This window comes from Naegleria lovaniensis, assembly GCF_003324165.1.
Source record: "Naegleria lovaniensis strain ATCC 30569 chromosome Unknown tig006, whole genome shotgun sequence".
NCBI lineage: Eukaryota > Heterolobosea > Eutetramitea > Acrasida > Naegleriidae > Naegleria > Naegleria lovaniensis.
The window spans coordinates 622,472-639,412 of NW_025407828.1; the positions used below are offsets into that span (position 1 = coordinate 622,472).

The 16,941-nt window shown below is 37.4% G+C and overlaps 9 protein-coding genes across 9 annotated transcripts in view; 6 read left to right on the top strand and 3 right to left on the bottom strand.

The window, feature by feature from the left end:
- Positions 1-179: 179 nt before the first annotated feature.
- Positions 180-1,541, top strand: C9374_013528 (uncharacterized protein; the record flags this gene model as incomplete). Its single annotated transcript, XM_044689415.1, has 5 exons — positions 180-311; positions 418-551; positions 638-890; positions 1,022-1,375; positions 1,461-1,541. The coding sequence occupies 5 exons, from the start codon at positions 180-182 to the stop codon at positions 1,539-1,541; spliced, it is 954 nt and encodes a 317-aa protein (XP_044553937.1).
- Positions 1,542-1,760: 219 nt separating this feature from the next.
- On the bottom strand, positions 1,761-3,786 carry C9374_013529 (uncharacterized protein; the record flags this gene model as incomplete). Its single annotated transcript, XM_044689416.1, has 2 exons — positions 1,761-3,442; positions 3,615-3,786. The coding sequence occupies 2 exons, from the start codon at positions 3,784-3,786 to the stop codon at positions 1,761-1,763; spliced, it is 1,854 nt and encodes a 617-aa protein (XP_044553938.1).
- Positions 3,787-4,210: 424 nt separating this feature from the next.
- On the top strand, positions 4,211-5,563 carry C9374_013530 (uncharacterized protein; the record flags this gene model as incomplete). The annotated part of the gene is made up of 1 exon (XM_044689417.1): positions 4,211-5,563. One exon carries the CDS (start codon positions 4,211-4,213, stop codon positions 5,561-5,563), a length of 1,353 nt encoding a protein of 450 aa, XP_044553939.1.
- A 75-nt stretch (positions 5,564-5,638) lies between these two features.
- Positions 5,639-6,880, bottom strand: C9374_013531 (uncharacterized protein; the record flags this gene model as incomplete). Its single annotated transcript, XM_044689418.1, has 1 exon — positions 5,639-6,880. The coding sequence occupies one exon, from the start codon at positions 6,878-6,880 to the stop codon at positions 5,639-5,641; it is 1,242 nt and encodes a 413-aa protein (XP_044553940.1).
- Positions 6,881-6,983: 103 nt separating this feature from the next.
- Positions 6,984-8,354, top strand: C9374_013532 (uncharacterized protein; the record flags this gene model as incomplete). Its single annotated transcript, XM_044689419.1, has 1 exon — positions 6,984-8,354. The coding sequence occupies one exon, from the start codon at positions 6,984-6,986 to the stop codon at positions 8,352-8,354; it is 1,371 nt and encodes a 456-aa protein (XP_044553941.1).
- Positions 8,355-8,800: 446 nt separating this feature from the next.
- Positions 8,801-9,694, top strand: C9374_013533 (uncharacterized protein; the record flags this gene model as incomplete). The annotated part of the gene is made up of 1 exon (XM_044689420.1): positions 8,801-9,694. One exon carries the CDS (start codon positions 8,801-8,803, stop codon positions 9,692-9,694), a length of 894 nt encoding a protein of 297 aa, XP_044553942.1.
- A 1,541-nt stretch (positions 9,695-11,235) lies between these two features.
- Positions 11,236-13,155, top strand: C9374_013534 (uncharacterized protein; the record flags this gene model as incomplete). Its single annotated transcript, XM_044689421.1, has 1 exon — positions 11,236-13,155. The coding sequence occupies one exon, from the start codon at positions 11,236-11,238 to the stop codon at positions 13,153-13,155; it is 1,920 nt and encodes a 639-aa protein (XP_044553943.1).
- A 257-nt stretch (positions 13,156-13,412) lies between these two features.
- Positions 13,413-14,894, bottom strand: C9374_013535 (uncharacterized protein; the record flags this gene model as incomplete). The annotated part of the gene is made up of 1 exon (XM_044689422.1): positions 13,413-14,894. The coding sequence occupies one exon, from the start codon at positions 14,892-14,894 to the stop codon at positions 13,413-13,415; it is 1,482 nt and encodes a 493-aa protein (XP_044553944.1).
- Positions 14,895-15,638: 744 nt separating this feature from the next.
- The window catches only part of C9374_013536 (uncharacterized protein), a gene marked incomplete at both ends in the record, with an annotated part of 1,942 nt that continues 639 nt past the window's right edge, over positions 15,639-16,941 (top strand). The window contains one exon of the mRNA XM_044689423.1: positions 15,639-15,989. Coding sequence (XP_044553945.1) covers positions 15,639-15,989 — 351 coding nt within the window. The remainder of the gene's footprint in view (positions 15,990-16,941) is intronic.

The following is a 16,941-nucleotide window of genomic DNA, read 5'->3' on the forward strand; positions in this document are numbered from 1 at the left end:
TAACACATTCCAATTCTCCTTCATCATCGTCCATCATTATTTCAAACTTTCCAAATTGAAATTGTGCTTGTTTCATAGAAAAATTTTCTTCCAATCCCAACGACTACAACCCTCTCATCATCATCATTGATATATATTTCATTGCCGATATTATTCGTTTATATATATACTAGCCCAAAATGTCTCTTGCATGTGAAGAAAACGTTGTTTCCTACTCGGAAAGACAACAAGCCTCTCCAGTCTCACAAAAATTGTTGAGATATAGGAAAATTGAAAAGGTTGGAGAAGGAACCTATGGAGTTGTATATAAAGTGAGTAGATTTATATTGATTATTAAAATCATGATCCTATATTCGTATTTCAATGATGATCACCATACATTTAAATCATTTAATTTTCATCATGACAATGAAAAAGGCTGAAGATACTCAAACAGGACAAATTGTGGCCATCAAGAAGGTGAGATTGGAACAAGAGGATGAAGGTGTTCCATCGACATCCATTAGAGAAATCTCTCTATTGAAAGAGTTGAATCATCCTAACGTGGTGCGGTAAGTGTTTCTACGTAGATTGGTATTATTTGAAATTTTGGATTAATGACCAATTCATGTTATTTACGGATTGTGAATGTAAACAGATTGCATCAAGTTATTCATAGTGATCAACAATTGCATCTCATCTTTGAGTTTATTGACCATGATTTGAAGAAAAAGAATGATCATTATAAAAAAGTTCTCAAACAACCCATTCCTCCTCAAGATGTCAAGATGACAGTGTACCAAATTCTTAAAGGTATTGCCTTTTGTCATTCCCAAAGAATTATCCACAGAGATTTGAAGCCACAAAACATTTTGGTAGGCATTGAAGGAGATGTCAAATTGGCAGACTTCGTAAGTGATCTTTTGATGAGTGTTTGTGTCATGTTGAACTGTTATTGGATCGACATTGTATGATTTGTATGATTATTGTCACACTGCATGATGCTTCAACTTTGAATGTACACATTGAAACAACCATTTAGGGTTTGGCTCGTGCTTTCCAAATTCCTACAAGAACCCTCACTCATGAAGTTGTAACATTATGGTATAGAGCACCAGAGATCCTTTTAGGTTGCAAGACATATTCCACACCAGTCGATGTCTGGAGCGTTGGATGCATCTTTGCAGAGTTATGTAATGGATCAGCTTTATTCCCTGCAGATTCTGAAATTGACATGCTTTACAAAATTTTCCAAGCTTTGGGAACACCAAATGAGCAAGTGTGGAAAGGTGTGACTGCACTTCCATTGTGGAAACCAATTTTCCCTCAATGGCGTGGCAATTTCATCAGAAGCTTGGTGCCATCATTGTGCGATCAGGGTATTGATTTGTTATCGGTATGTATTTTATATTATTTTGAAACAGTCGTTGACAATGTTATGTTCAATTATAATTTCTTCGTTTTAATACAAATTCATACAGAAAATGCTTGTTTATCAACCAAACATGCGTATTACTGCTAAACAAGCTCTTGAGCATCCATACTTTGATGACATTCGTTAAATTTTAAATCCTTCAGAACTTGGAAAAAGTCATCCAAATTCTCGTTGTGGTTGTTAATTGTAATGTGTTACTTGTAATAAAGCTTAACACGCTTTTTCAACCAACCAATCACCCAAAAATATTAACTTATTAAACAAACATTTCGTTTTCTACAAAACTACTAGCAAATCCTTGAATGAATACCTGTTTTTAATAAATTAATTATAATGATCAAAGTTCTTATTGTTGCTGTTGTTCTCTCTGTTGAACGGCAGCATATTTCACTAATCCAACATAGGGAGCGGATGGATGTTCAAGAGAGCTCTGGAATTCTGGGTGATACTGAACAGCCACAAAGAATTTGTGTGTAAGAATTTCACAAATTTCTTGTCGTTGTCGTGTAGTATCTTGAGCTACAAAGAATAATCCGTGTTGAGCAAATTCTGCAACAAGAGTTGGATTCACTTCATATCTGTGTCTGTGTCTTTCAGTAATTCTTGGCTTCTTGCCATACAATTCAAAGATTTTAGATTTTGAGAGTAGAGAACCTTCCAAATTTTCAACTTCAGCTTCATCGCCTCCAGTTGGTGAATTCACAAAGATGGAAGTTCGAGCACCCAATCTCATCGTACCTCCCAGGTGAGTCTTGGAAATTTCTGGCATGTAGACAATGACATTCTTAGGTTCAGTCTTCTTCTTTCTATCCTTCTTTGGACTCTCTTCGGTAATAGCTTCAGTATTAAATTCTTCACTTGTGGCACTTTGATATCCCAATACGTTTCTTGCAAATTCAATGACAGCCAATTGCATTCCCAAACATACTCCCAAGAATGGAATGTTATTTTCTCTGGCATACTTGATGGCTGCGATTTTTCCTTCTGTTCCACGAATTCCATAACCTCCAGGAACTAAAATACCGTGACATGAACGAAGAAGTTCCCAATTTGATGAATAGGAATCAGAGCTTTGAGAGGATGCTTCGTCATCTTCTTCAATTGCACTTGTTGAGGAAGAGTCACATTCCAATGTGCTTGATTCAATGTAAACAAGTTCAATCTTTTCACCTAAATGTAAGCTTGCATGTTGGAATGATTTTTGAATGGAAAGATAGGCATCAGGTTGTTCTGTATATTTACCAACGATGGCAATTCTAGTTGCTGTTTTTTGAGCATCTACTTCATCGAATTTGGTAATAAAGTTAGTCCAAACTGGTAACTTGTCAAATTCCAAGTCACCTTTTTGTTGTAAACCAAGTCTCTTTTGAAGCAATTTTCCGAGTCCTTGTTGAGCCAATAATTCTGGAACTGCCAACAAGTTTCTAATGTTGTGACATCCAATCACGTGATTGCATGATTCCACACCACAGAAATTGAAAATCTTCTCTCTGACTGACTTTTGCAAGACCTTTTCAGATCTCACAACAATGAAGTCTGGAGAGAATCCAACAGCTCTCAACTCTCTTACACATTGTTGTGTTGGTTTTGTCTTTTGTTCACTGTCACTGGTAATCGTTGGTGCTAAACTGACCATAATGCAACAAAAGTTTTCTCGACCAACCTTTTGTTGGAATTGACGTAAAGCTTCAATGAAAGGCATTCCCTCAATGTCTCCAATGGTACCACCCAACTCAATGATACAGACATCTGGATTAGAAGATGGATGTTTCTCTAAAATTGCAACATCTGTAGTGACAATACTGACACGGCGAATCCATTCTTGAATTTCATTGGTGACATGAGGAACCACTTGAACGGTCTTTCCCAAATAATCACCTCTTCTTTCCTTCTCAATGACAGACTTGTAAATCTTTCCAGTGGTAAGGTTATTGTCAGAGTGAAGTCTCAAATTCAAAAATCTTTCATAATTTCCCAAATCTAAATCAACTTCACCACCATCATCCAACACATAGACCTCACCATGTTCTATTGTCATGTTGTGTAATTTGAACAACGAGTCCAAGGAGATTCAAGATTGAACAACCATCCAGATCACCAAATTCATCAAAAAAAAATTGGAAAATGAGACGAAATTATTTTTTTTGCGTGATAATCATGATGAATTTCGGATCATCATGAAGCATGAGAAATTACATACCATAAGGGGACATGGTACCAGCATCAATATTGATGTATGGATCAATCTTAATACTCGTAACATTTTGTCCAGCTTCCTTCAACAATCTTCCAACGCTACTGGCAATAATACCCTTTCCGAGACCTGAAATGACACCACCAATAACCAACACGTATTTCGTTTTTGAACTCATCCTAGCAATAGTAGAAGCAGTAGTAGTATGGGGAATATATATCTTGTCGTTGTAATTTGGATACCAAAACTTAAATGGAAGTTACAAAAGTTTATGCAGGTGCAACAAAGGCTTTGCTGAGTGCGAGTGTTTTCAACTTCGACTTTTTTTTCAAAAGAGAGAGAAGAGAACAACGACAATGCTGGTGGGGACCTGATATTTCTTCTTCATCATAAATCTTCATTATAAATCTTCATAGGATTGATTGGTTCATTATTATTGCATGATGATTCTCATGAGTTATGTAGTTATGGATTTCCATAGCGGACAAGATAAGGAATGAGGCAAAACATGTTCCTTCAAATTCAAGAATGAAACAAACTCGTTGTTCAAATTTCCAGAATTTTGTGTTCTTCCATTGGAGAATGCACACTCGAAAAAAAGCATGAAAAACAAATCATCACAAGACAAGAAGAAGAATCCTTCGTCTAACAAGAAGACTTCCGAAGAAAAACACAAGTCCGTAAAAGGAAATAATGAAAAACATGTTGCATCATCATGCATGAATGTCCATGCATCCTCCTCTTCTCCCATCGACAAGACCTATTCCAAAATTCAAGACTTGGAAAATACTGACAAGCTTCTCATTCAATCTCCAAAATTTGACGTCGATGCCTTTCAAAGATGGTACAAATTCTATTTGAATGAGAATAACAAGGATGCTCTCCAATCCATGAGAATTTACATCATGAAAGATACTCAAAAAGCCATGATGGAAAATGGCTACTATTTTACCAGTAAACAAGTCAAGATGGCACTACGAAATTCTGAAAAGGAAATATTTGAGAAACAGTTGAGAATGAATAAGGTCTATCTGTATGAAGAACAGGATCGAGTAGTAGGGGAGACAATTAATGGTGATACTACTGTCAGTACTTCCTTAACAACAAGTGCTTCTTCGTCGTCGTTGAGTACTTTGTTGAATGCATCATCCAATCAAATCACGTCGATTACTGTAGTGAAGGAAGATTGCATTTCAGCGCTCATTAAATTACATGAAAAGGGTCTCAATCCATGCATTTTGAATATGGCTTCTCGTAATAAGGGTGGAGGAGGATACGAAACCGGTCAACCCTCACAAGAAGAAACATTGTTTCGTGTGAGCAATTATATTCATTCATTGTTGGATCCCAATGACATTTATTCGAAATATGCATTGAATGTTATGGACAAACCAAGTAGTTCAGTTTCACACAACCATTCTCATGTGAATACTTTTATGGGACCCAAAGAGTTTTATCCTCTCTCAGATTTTCAAGTCATTTATTCTCCCAATGTTCAACTGTTTCGAAATGGTGAAGACAAATTCTATGAATATCTTGAAAATGGTCCACTCGATATTTCAATCATTGCAGCAGCAGCTTATATTCGACCTGGAACATTTACAGATAAGAAAACGAATCAATTAAGAATGACATCAAAATTTGAGGAAGGAACCAAACAAAAGATTCGAATCATTTTACATGCTGCTCTTGATAATGGTCATGATAGTATTGTATTGTCGGCGTTTGGTTGTGGAGCGTATCGATGCCCGAGTGGTCACACCGCAGAGCTCTTTCATCAAGTGATTCATCAGGAATTCCCAAATCGATTCAAGGAAATTGTGTTTGCCATTTTGGATAATGATTATACGGTCAAGAGCTCTTCAGAATCTCAAAAGAAGCAAGCAGAGAGTAGTAGCAATGGCAACAGCAGTTCTAGTTCGAATTATGAATCATTCAAGAAGGTTTTTTGTTGAGCTGTATCTTGTTGTTTTGTACCATATTTTGAATTAAATACCTCGCTCAATGGACATGCAATTCAACACATCAATTTATTGGAAAATTTCATCAATAGTAGCTGGCTCCTTTGGTAATTGTTTCTTTGGAGTCTTCTTGACAGGTTTCTTCTTTGGAGCTTGTTCTTGCTTCTTGACAGGTTTCTTCTTTGGTTCTACTTCAATCTTTTGATCTTGTTCTTGCTTGTTCTTTTTGATGGTAATGAAAATCTTCTTCTTTGGAGATCCCTTCTTCTTCTTGATGGTAATGACAATCTTCTTCTTCTTCTTGGAGCTGCTAACTTTCTCAGATTGAACAATCTTGGAGTTACAATCAGCAAGCAATTTCAACTTTTTGATGGTTGTTTCAGAGAGTTTCTTCTTCTTCTTTGGAACAATCTTCTTGGTCTTGTTAATCGTAATAATAATCTTCTTTGGTCTTGGAACCACCACCTTCTTCTTCTTTGGTTTTTTACATTTTGGTGAAATTTTAATCTTTAAACACATTCGACTCTCTCTCTTGAAAAGACATTTCAATAATCTCTTTCCGGACCGTCCCAATCTTGGTCTTGCACGATTTCTACATCTGAGAGGTCTTCTTCTTCTCAATAAATCCCACAATCTTCTCAAATGCAACGAGCGGAGATGTCTTGTGGCGCGAAATCTCCGACCATGACATTTTCGAGCAGAAAAGATGGCTCTCAATTTGCGCATCAAGGATCTCGTTTCACTTCTTGAGCATTTCAACGTATGCCTTCTTGGTTTCTTTTGAATTTCAATCACCAATTTCTTCTTTGGTTTTTTACACTTTTTCTGCTTTTCCATCACGAGAACAACTTTCTTGGGTTTTGGTTGACGTTTTTTATGATGAAGTTCAACGACAATGGTCTGAGATTTCTTTGATGGTTTTGGCTTTGGTCGACATGTGTTCGTTCCTGGAATTTGGAATGGTGGAATTTTAATCGTGATTGGTTTCGAAGGAACGGTAATGACTTGATATTGACCATTTTGGGAAGTGGCATCTGACGTTGTCGAAGAGGCAGCAGCAGACGAATCCGAAGTTGCTTGTTGTTGAGTGTTGGGAGCACTTGTTGTTGGTACTGGAATTTGTAAATTGATCACATGAGTTTGAGGTTGTTGTTGTTGTTGTTCTTGAGATTGTTGTGGTTGACTTTCAGATTGAATTTTGAAATTATTTCCGGGAGCGCTCAAGGTAAATCCCTGAGCTGTGGAGAGTGTCATCAAGAAACACACAACCAGCAAAAAAAAGATGCCAGCGCTGGCGGTTGTGAATTGCATTTTTTTGAGATGAAAATTTTTATTCAAGTGACAGGTGACGGGTGACCCAGCATCACAGAAGAACTTTGAGAAAACAAGATCTGCTGGTTCTTCTTTTCAAAAAATGTTGTTTCGATCGAAATGCAACACTTCAAACTCTCATGAAAAATCTGTCATTCTTCATCTCGTAGATTTTCTTCCAAACCTCAATTTCCAAAATTGTGAACTAGCTCAAAAGAATTCCTCCACACATTCCGAGCATAACCATATTTCATTATCAAATTTAACAAAATTATTTGAAAAATTACAAAATCAATGGACAGAATTTTCTCATTTTGCTCACAAGAAGAGTTTTTCAAAAAAATTTAGTCATTTAGAAAGTATTTATGTTTCACAAGGAGGAACGATCGATGTAACCATTTCGTACACTCTTCAAAGTATTTTGTTGAGTACTAGTAATGGATGTATTCATTTCTTTGAATTGAAAAAGTCTTCTTTAGAGAATGGAATTTCGATCATTACTAAAAATGGAAAAACTCGAATGAATTGTTGTAGAAAGTTACTGGGCTCTGTTCGATTTAATGTTCGATATAGTCCAACCTTTGTGTGCGTGGAGGAATGCTTAGATGAGTATTTGATAAATTCAAATGCCTTGTCCAATTCCAACGTGCCACATGTCATTGTCAGTTGTGAAAGCTGTCGTGTTGTGAAATTCAATTTAATAGAACTACTCAAACAAGCCAAAGAGAATCATATGAAATCACTCGAGACGAGTACAGACCTTTCACATCACAACATTCCCATCTCTAATATTGCACCCGTATGGTCCTGTGAAAAATTTTCATTACCTGCAGGACTTTGTTTATGGAAAGATAATTCCAATAGTACAGAACATTGGTTCAGTCATGAAATTGGCAACGATGAATCAAATGCACAAAATATTCTCAACTCCAAGACCTTTGTCGTAGTAACAGATTATTCGAAAAAACAAATTTTATTCCTCAATTCCAAAACTGGACAAGTTATGAACATTTTTGATAATTTTGCATGTTTGATTCGACCATATGATGTTGAATGTATTGGAGAGAATGAAATCATGTTTATTGACCAACGTTCATCCAATTACTCTCAAATATTTGTGATGAAATTTCAACAACAACCATCCAATGACTCTCAATTATTTAGAAAGAAAATGCCAATGTCCAACGAGAAGGAATGGATGAAAGCTGGAGAGGGAAAAGCAACGACAAAGACATCTCCCAAAGCTCTTGTCTATGACAAAATTTCTCAAACCATTATTATGAGTGATCTGTCCAATGATTCAATCAAGATTTTAACCAAAGATGGAAATTGTGTATTGACATCTTTTGGAACCACAGGAGATGCCACTTCCAATTCTCATTTTACTGTACCTCAAGGACTGTTTTTGGACCAATTCACTGGAGAATTATTTGTATGTGATTATCACAATCAACGAGTTCAGATATTCCAATGAAATCAAAAATTTAAATTCCGATATCTGTCCAGAAGAAGAGATCAACAATAGCGAAATCTCACACACATACGTATCAAGTTGTTGAAAAGTACCAATCCAATGCCCTTTAGTAGATTTAAACCATTAAGGTCAATGAGAACATGAAAGGAACCTCATAAATTTGTCAGTGAGCAACATTCCAAATTCTCTTTTTTCAATATGGAAGTTGAACTGTTTTTTTCCTCCATCTCGAATTTGAATCGTTGGTTTTTAGCGCCTTGTGTTCACACGCCCCACTTGCAAACTCTCAAAAAAATGTCTTCCAAAAATCTTTCAACTTTCGTTCCGAACATGTCTCTTCCAATCACAAGGATTCAAAAAAGACGACTACAACTGCTGCAATAAACAGCAGTACTAGCAATTCGTCTCAACCCGTCGTGAACCAAAATAGGTCGTCGTCAGAATTCATGTCCTTGTCTCCTTTTAAGAGTGAAAAGATGAATCTTCATTCCAACACAACTCATGGGAGTACAAAAAAAACACAATTTAAAGCTCAACCAGTAGGAGGAGGAGGAGCCAATGTCGAAGAACGTGAAGCCTTAGGGTCCTCTTCTTCTTCAAATTCTTCAAAGAAATTTCGATATATTTGTGTGTTAGATTTTGAAGCTGTCTTTTCAGAAGATTGTAAAACGAATCGAAATTATGACATGGAAATTATAGAGTTCCCATCCGTTCTATTGGAATATGAATCTAGTAACAAACTTCGAGTCGTGGATCAAATTCAAAATTATGTTCAAACTCGAAGAATTCCAAAATTGAATTCTGAATGTACAGCTCTGACTGGAATTACTCAAGAAATGGTCAATTCTGGAGTCACGTTTGAGGAAGCCTTAAAACTTCATACAGAATGGCTTTCGAAACATTTGAATGGAGAGGAACCTTCTTCATCGAATGTATTAATGGCCACTTGTGGTGATTGGGATTTGAAAACAATGATTCCACATCAAGTCTTTCATGAAAAGAAGTGCATTCCTCTCGTAAAAAGTCACTTGTCACAATGGTGTAATGTAAAAGACGTCTATGGTAGATTCATGCAAAAACAAAAAGTCAATGGAATGCTTACCATGTTAAATGGTTTGAATTTGGAACTTGAAGGAAAACATCACAGTGGCATTGATGATTGTAAAAACATTGCTCGAGTGATTTGTGAGCTAGTTTCGAAAGGATGCTCTTTTGATGTGACAGCTCGTTTGACATGTAAACATGGAGAAAGTTCACGAACGAAAAATAGTCAGGTTCAGTATATTGAGTATGATCCAAAAATTGCTCTAGACAATTTTATTGTGATGAACAACAAGTGAGATGATTTGAGGGACACACAAGTGAGATGATGAACACGTTTCAATCATTGAAGCCTGATGGCCATCACCATGAAAGAATCAGAATCCATTGGACCCAATTTAGATCAACATCTCTCTTTAAAAATGTCACCTGCCACTTAAATATTTCAAATAATTCACTCAGTGATTTTCAAATAGCTATACAACGTTTAGTTCATTGTAAACTTGTCGAATGTATTCGTTGAATCCATCCTCACCGATATTGTGCACACACGGGGTCCAAGGACTCACAATCTTCTTTTTGAAAGTTTCTAATTCTGAAAATGTGTTCTACTAATTGATGCAAAGTGCGAGGATTCTCAGAATACAAACATGTGGCTTTGATTCTATAAGAAGAGACGATTTCTCTTTTCACATTACCAGAAACAAAATTTACTTTTTGGAGAATAGACATTTGGCGTGTTTGAATTTCCTTCTTGGTCCAACTTGCTGTTTCTTTTGTTATTAAATTCGAAAAGAGATTCTATCTTTTCACAGGACCAACGTACTGCCCAAGTTTGCTTTCTGTTAGTTGTCCAATAGAACAAGTCGAATTCGACCAAATCATCTTCAACGAGAAAAGACATTTGGCAGATGTGCATTCGTTGTTGTTGTTGTTTCACTGTTAGTACAAGTCATCACCATGGCATCGATTTCTATGTCAGTCACTTCCTTTTCCCTCCATTGGAATATAATTTTAGAAAAGGGTTTTGCCTTGTCTAGTTTTTAACATTCCCGTCTCAAACTTTCATGGACAATCCGGAATTGTAACATGAGAGTGAATTATGAAATCAACAATCATTCTTTTCTGAAAATGATATAGACATGGCGAACGTCAGAAAAATCTATAATTGATCTCTTGTCAATGAATGTTGTTTCAAGAGAGCTGTTGTTAGTCGAAAGGAGCATTGTGTATTTTGTGGAGATCAAGGTCGAAATGTTCACAACGAATATGTCAGAAGACTCATTCTCGTTCGTTATGTCTGTAGTCTTCTCTCCATTCCATCCACTCCTTCTCTGACACTGCATTCACCTCCAACAGGTAAGCCACTCTGCTTGTGGCATGTGACAGGTGTCTGCTCATCTTCATGCCCGAACTCATTTTAAAGCGCTCAAGCTTAAACATTCTCTCAGCAAAAACTCAAAGAAAAAAAAACAAATTGCTTGCAGAAGTCAGTCCAGAACACTCTTCTCACTGCGAGTACAAGTGATATCCAACAGTTCCTCTTCTGCTGTTGTGGTGAATACACCTTTCATTCACGGCAGTTCAATCATTATCCCTAATCTCTGGATTTGCAGCTTGACCTCGTACAAACAGTTGAGTGTGCTCTCCATCAATCACTGATCCGAAATTTTGATTTCAATATCATAACGACACAAAATTCATCCTCGCAACTAGAACAGTTCATCTCAAGAAGTATACTATTGAATTCAACTGAACTGAATCCGAGCTCTCATCTCCATTCCTCTTTACTGTTTTTTGCTTGTATATAATAATAGTTTCTTCAACGATACTCACGAAAATGAAAGGCTTTCATTCCTCCTCATTGACTAATAATAATCATCATGGCAACACTCCAAAACTCGGCGTTACTGGATCTTCTCAAGATAGTATGAGTTCATGCCAAAACTCTCCTCAACTCTCCTCTCCTAGCCTTTCTCAGAGAAGAAGACAATCCAGTGCTTCAACCAAATCCGTTCATTACGCCACTCCTGATGTTGCTGCCGATAATTCTCCCAACATGGTGATACCTAGTGGTCAACCCAAGAAACTCAGAAAGCAAATCAATACCACTGCCTTTAAACAGAATTACTTTGAATTGGATCTAACCTCCTCGAATGAAGCTAAACTTTTACAGTTTACTCCTGGACAGGAAAAGAAGAAGAAGCCTTCCTCTCGATCGAGAAGCAGTAGCAGTGCCGCCTCCCAAACACGAAGAAAATCTGTAGATGCTGCTCAAGATGGTTCTACCAAGAAGAGAAAGAAGCCATCAAAGAATACTGCTGAACAAGATCAAGAGGAAGAATGTTCTTCTGATCATCATGCTCAACAACATTTGGAAGAGGATGAAGAAGAGTTAGAAGAAGATGGTTTAACTTCTCCAAATTTTGAAACTTTGAGTGCTAACAAGAGACGAAACTCAACTGGTTCCGTTCTCATGATGAGCACTTCCAACGTGGGAGCAGCAGCTGCCAATAATTCCAACTTGGGTTCCTCATCAACCAACCATTTGAACATTCCTTCCACCAGTCATAATAATAATCTCTCTTTGTATCATTCCAAAACACCACAACAACAACTTTCTGCAGATTCCCAAATGATGATCAAACACAAACCCATCTACAACGAATACAGCAAGAAGCTCTACACGGCTCGAGAAGACTCATTTGCCAATATCTTTACCACTTCCTCAACTTCCTTCTCGACTTCCTCAGTCCCAAGTAAGAAGCCTTTATTGCAACAACCATTCGCAGCAACCTCCATCTCGTCCTCCTCCTCGACTGCTGCTGCTGCTTCTGTAGATCCAAGCATGAGTGGAGGAAGTGTTCTCTCGTCCCTTCTTCCCAACCCTTCCTCTGTGGGCGTTGTTCAATCAGGAAAGATTGAAAAGTTAATGAATGAACCCATGCCTTTGATCTATTATTTGAATGCTATCAGTGCAAAGAAGGAAGAATTGCAACAGCAACAACAAAACCATTCTACAACTATTCCTAATAATAAGACTTCCAACTTGATGTACGATCCATTCAGCTCCCAAACGAATACTGGTCAATCTCACTCATCATTCCTGAATCAACAACAACATTCTGTATCCTCACAGAATGAAAGCATCATGATGATGAACACATCCATGCCTCAACAAGACTCGATGGACCTTCATGGAATGCCTTTTGGTTTGATGATGGATGCCGACAAGATGAATGAATTGCAACACTTGTTGAATGAGTTGGATCCTCACTCCGCAGGTGGATCATCCTCAGCCATTATGGCCACTCATTCCTCAGGAACTATGGATCCATCTTCCTTCCAGCAATTATGTTTCAGTATTTCTCAAAGTGCCAAGAATCCAAACCTTAATGTGAATAACAATAACGCAACCAACAACACAACAAACTCGGCATTTTTTGGCCATGAAATGAATGCTTGGGACGATGATTTGTTGAACAATATTCAACAACAACAACAACAAGTGCAACAACCTACCATTTCATATTCGACTTCAACTGCTCCAAGTTTTTTGGATGAAGACTTCCAGCAACTTGGAATGAACAACAACAACAACAACAATTTTGATGCATTGTTCAATCTGGACAATTTGTATAGAGCCATCAGCTCGTCATCCAACACAACAAGCGCTGCTGGTAGTGAAGCTTCCTCTTACAACCAATTTGATTTGTCAGAGCAACTCCAAGCCAAATCTAGCATGTTTTTCTTTGAGTGAATTGGATTCAACTCAATTTAAAAATTCAATAAAACAAAACCAATCTTGACAACATGGGTTGAGTAGCCAACAACAAGTGTCAATAAACAAATTTTTCAAGCAAGCTTATTTGAATATGATTGTGCTTAGACAAAATCAAGAGCAATCGATTTATAGCAGCAAAACCTTGGTCAATTTTCAAATCGGAATCGATCTTTTTTTACAAATGATGCACAAGACAATGATTAATGAACAAAACTATTGTTTATTTGACAAAATTAAAGCTCAGTATATTTGATGGTAACTTCCTTGGTTGCGCTGTCTTCCTTCTCTCTCAACATTTTAACTTTAACCTTCTCACCATCATTCCACTCGCTTGGAGCAACAAAGATTGCTCTCGTGGCACCAATCTTGTCGGCATACTCAAATGATGCTCCAACCTTCTTTGGATTCTTCAAATAAATGTCTGCAGTTCTTCCCTTTTGTCTCAAGTAGGTGACAATCTTGGCAGCGATTGGTCTGAAGGAAGTGTCGAAAGGAATGACAAAATCATCGACCTTTTGAGAAGAAATATAAGATGGAATCAATTTAAGCTCACGCAAAATTTCAAGAATGACACAGTCACCAAAGCCAAATCCACAAGCTGGAATTTGCTCTTTGGATCCATAAGTGCCCAAAATCTTGTCATATCTACCTCCTCCACAAATGGCTCGAGAAAGTCCCTCAATTGTAGCAAAAGCTTCAAACACAACACCAGTATAATACGAAAGACCACGCACAATACTTGGGTCAAACTCAATCCAGTCCTCAATATCATAACCATTCTTTCCGATTAATGTGAAAATTTCTTCAATTTCTTTGAACACTGGTCCATTCTTGAACTCTTCATTGGTCAACATTTCCTTGAAAGCAGTTAAAGCTTTTGATCCAGAGTAATCTTCATTTGGATTCAATTTCTTAAAGTTCATTAATTTGATCAACTTGAGAGCCACTTCTTCGGAAATTTCTGGCACCTTTTCGACGAGAATCTTCTTTACATCTTCAGCCTCCATCTTATCCATCTTGTCGACAATGATGCAAGTTTCCTTGAATTTGTCTTCACTCAATTGAAGTCCGAATTCAACCTTGAGTAAATCTTCAATAATTTTACGAGAGCTGAATCGTAGAGTAACTTTTTCACTGGTAAGTCCCAACAGTTTAAACAAGTGGATAATAGCAGAAAACAATTCACATTCTCCGGTCACTTCAGGAACACCCCAGATATCGCAATTCCATTGATAGTGTTCTCTCTTTCTTCCACGGGTTGTTGTCTCATATCTCCAACATTGCGGAATGCTGTACCACTTGAGAGGCAAAGTCAAAATCTTTCTATTCTTCAAAATGAGTCTGGCCAATGATGGAGTCATTTCGGGACGTAAAGCCACGTTCAAATCACTCTTTTCTTTAAAGTTGTACATTTGTTGAACAATTTCTTCACCTCCCTTTCTCTTGTAGAGATCCTCCATTTCGAGTATTGGAGCATCATAGGGTTCAAAGCCAAAGAGCTTACTTGTTTCGTGGAATTTAGAGAAGAGCCATTCCCTTTCTCTCATCTCATTCGGAAGGAAATCGCGCGTTCCAGCAATAGGTTCCACATCAATGGTGTTGCCTCCCTTGAATTTGGATTGTTGCTTACGTTTACCCGCTTCATTGCTCTTATCGGAAGCGTTGTTGTTGTTGGGTGATGATGCGTTGATGTTGTTATTGCTTGATTCGGACATTTTTTGAATTTTTTTTGTTGAATTTTTTGTTTTGAAATCCATTCAGCTTTTTATTTTGCAGTGATCCATCATCAATTTCAAACAACGACAAGGAGATTGAACCATGCATGTGAATGGATGATGAATATTAATAATTTTCTTTCAAATTCAAAAGACTGCGCTTTGGTGAATTGCAAAAACTGAAACACAACCCGCCAATACAATACAAAAAAAATATTTGAATTATTGGCAGTGGCGGTGGATGAAATCATCATCATGCTAGTGGAGGAATATTGGGCAGTCGGGTTATGTACTGCGTTTGTTGTTTCATTAATGTCCCTGGTACTCATCACTGTAGCGGTGGTGAAAATAAATAGAAGAAGAAAACGTAACTTGACGATTGCTGCTACCTCTCAAATGAACTAAAGCCGGTTGTAGCAGAATCCGAATGTTAATGACTTGCTGTGTGGCTAAGCATTGTATATTACTAAAAAGCATTAAGGATTCACGAGCTTGAACTGGCAATTCTAACGTAGTTGTTTAGAATCATGGTCATCCATTAAAATTTGAACAACTAATTACTGTTTCAAGGCTTTTTATGTTTTACTGACCAAAAAAATACTGCGAGAGCGAATCAGCGTTGAATTGAAACATCGACTCACAGTTCGCTCGTGACTCTCAAACAACTACTGTCGGTTCTAAATTCGCGAATTTTCTTCACGGATAACATCATCCTCTCAACAACATAACCATCATTGCAATACAATGGCCGAAGAAGGTAGAATTCAACAAGTGTGGACCTTCATTCTCCTCATTTGTTCCTGTGTCATCTTTTCATCCATTGCCATCTTGTTCGGAATTTTGACTGCAGCCTATTATGACCCCAATGAAATGCTCAATACCATGTCGTGTGTGGTCATTGAGCCTCATCATGAATGTTCCATCACTCCAGAATGTGCCGGAGGAAAGGTGGAATGTTGTACCGCATTGGTCTCTGTAAAACCAGGAATTTTGTTTGCCAATGTTTCCTCGTTTCAACCTCTCCGAACGACTTTGGCCTTCACGGAAGAGAGTACCTATTACAATTATAAAGCAAATGCTACTGTCACTTGTTACGTGAGTGATAGACCTGCGGATTCATTGGCTCGATACAACAAGTATGATGGAGTCAAGATGTCATTTAAAACAACGGCTATTGTGACCGGTTCGATTGCTATATTGTGTACGGCTGGTGTATTACTGGCTCCATTCTTTTCGAGAGCTATGAAACAAGTTCATTGAGCTCAATGTCCAATGAAACCAATTTTGAAAACATTAAGTACATTTTCTAATTAGCAGCCCTACACACAATATTGTTGGATTTATTTTGATCAAAAAGTTATTGACCTACCCATCGTCAACGTTTTTTCATTATTCCATTTTGATTCTGCAATAGTGCATGGACAAGGAATTGTGGACTGAAAATGATTGTAGTAAAGTCTCACACAAATGTGTACCTCAATAATAACATTAAAACCAATCCACACTTGTTTTTGCATTTGTTTAATATGTCGTTCGGTTTGAACAACCGTTTTCGTTTAAGAGCTTATCTGCTTAACATGGAACAGACGAACCAAATTTCTCTTAATGATTAGAGCGAGAGCATGAGCCAGTCATCCACTCACGCAACAAAAATTACGAAAGAAGGCAACATCCACTTTCAGTGTTGACTTCACAAGAATTCAATCTATCTCATTTGTGCAAGGATAGAGAACCCTTGTGACCAGCAAGAATGCATGATCGCTCTGAGTCTTTCAAGGTAAGTATGAGGAAGCAAGATCTGTTGTTGAAAGGTCGTGCATTGAAGTGGCGACTGCGTGTTTTCGAGAGAGAAGATTATGGTTGATGTTATGCATGAAGTTGACGGTGAATCAAAAGATTTTGAAGACAATGAGGCGACGAGATTTGATAAGGTACCTTATTATTAGTTAAGAACAAATTACCTTCTTGTGTTTCTTTAAAGCCTTTAGCCTAGGTTGTCTTTGAGTCCTTTTCGTCTTTGGATTCATTTTGTTGTTCAAAAGATCTT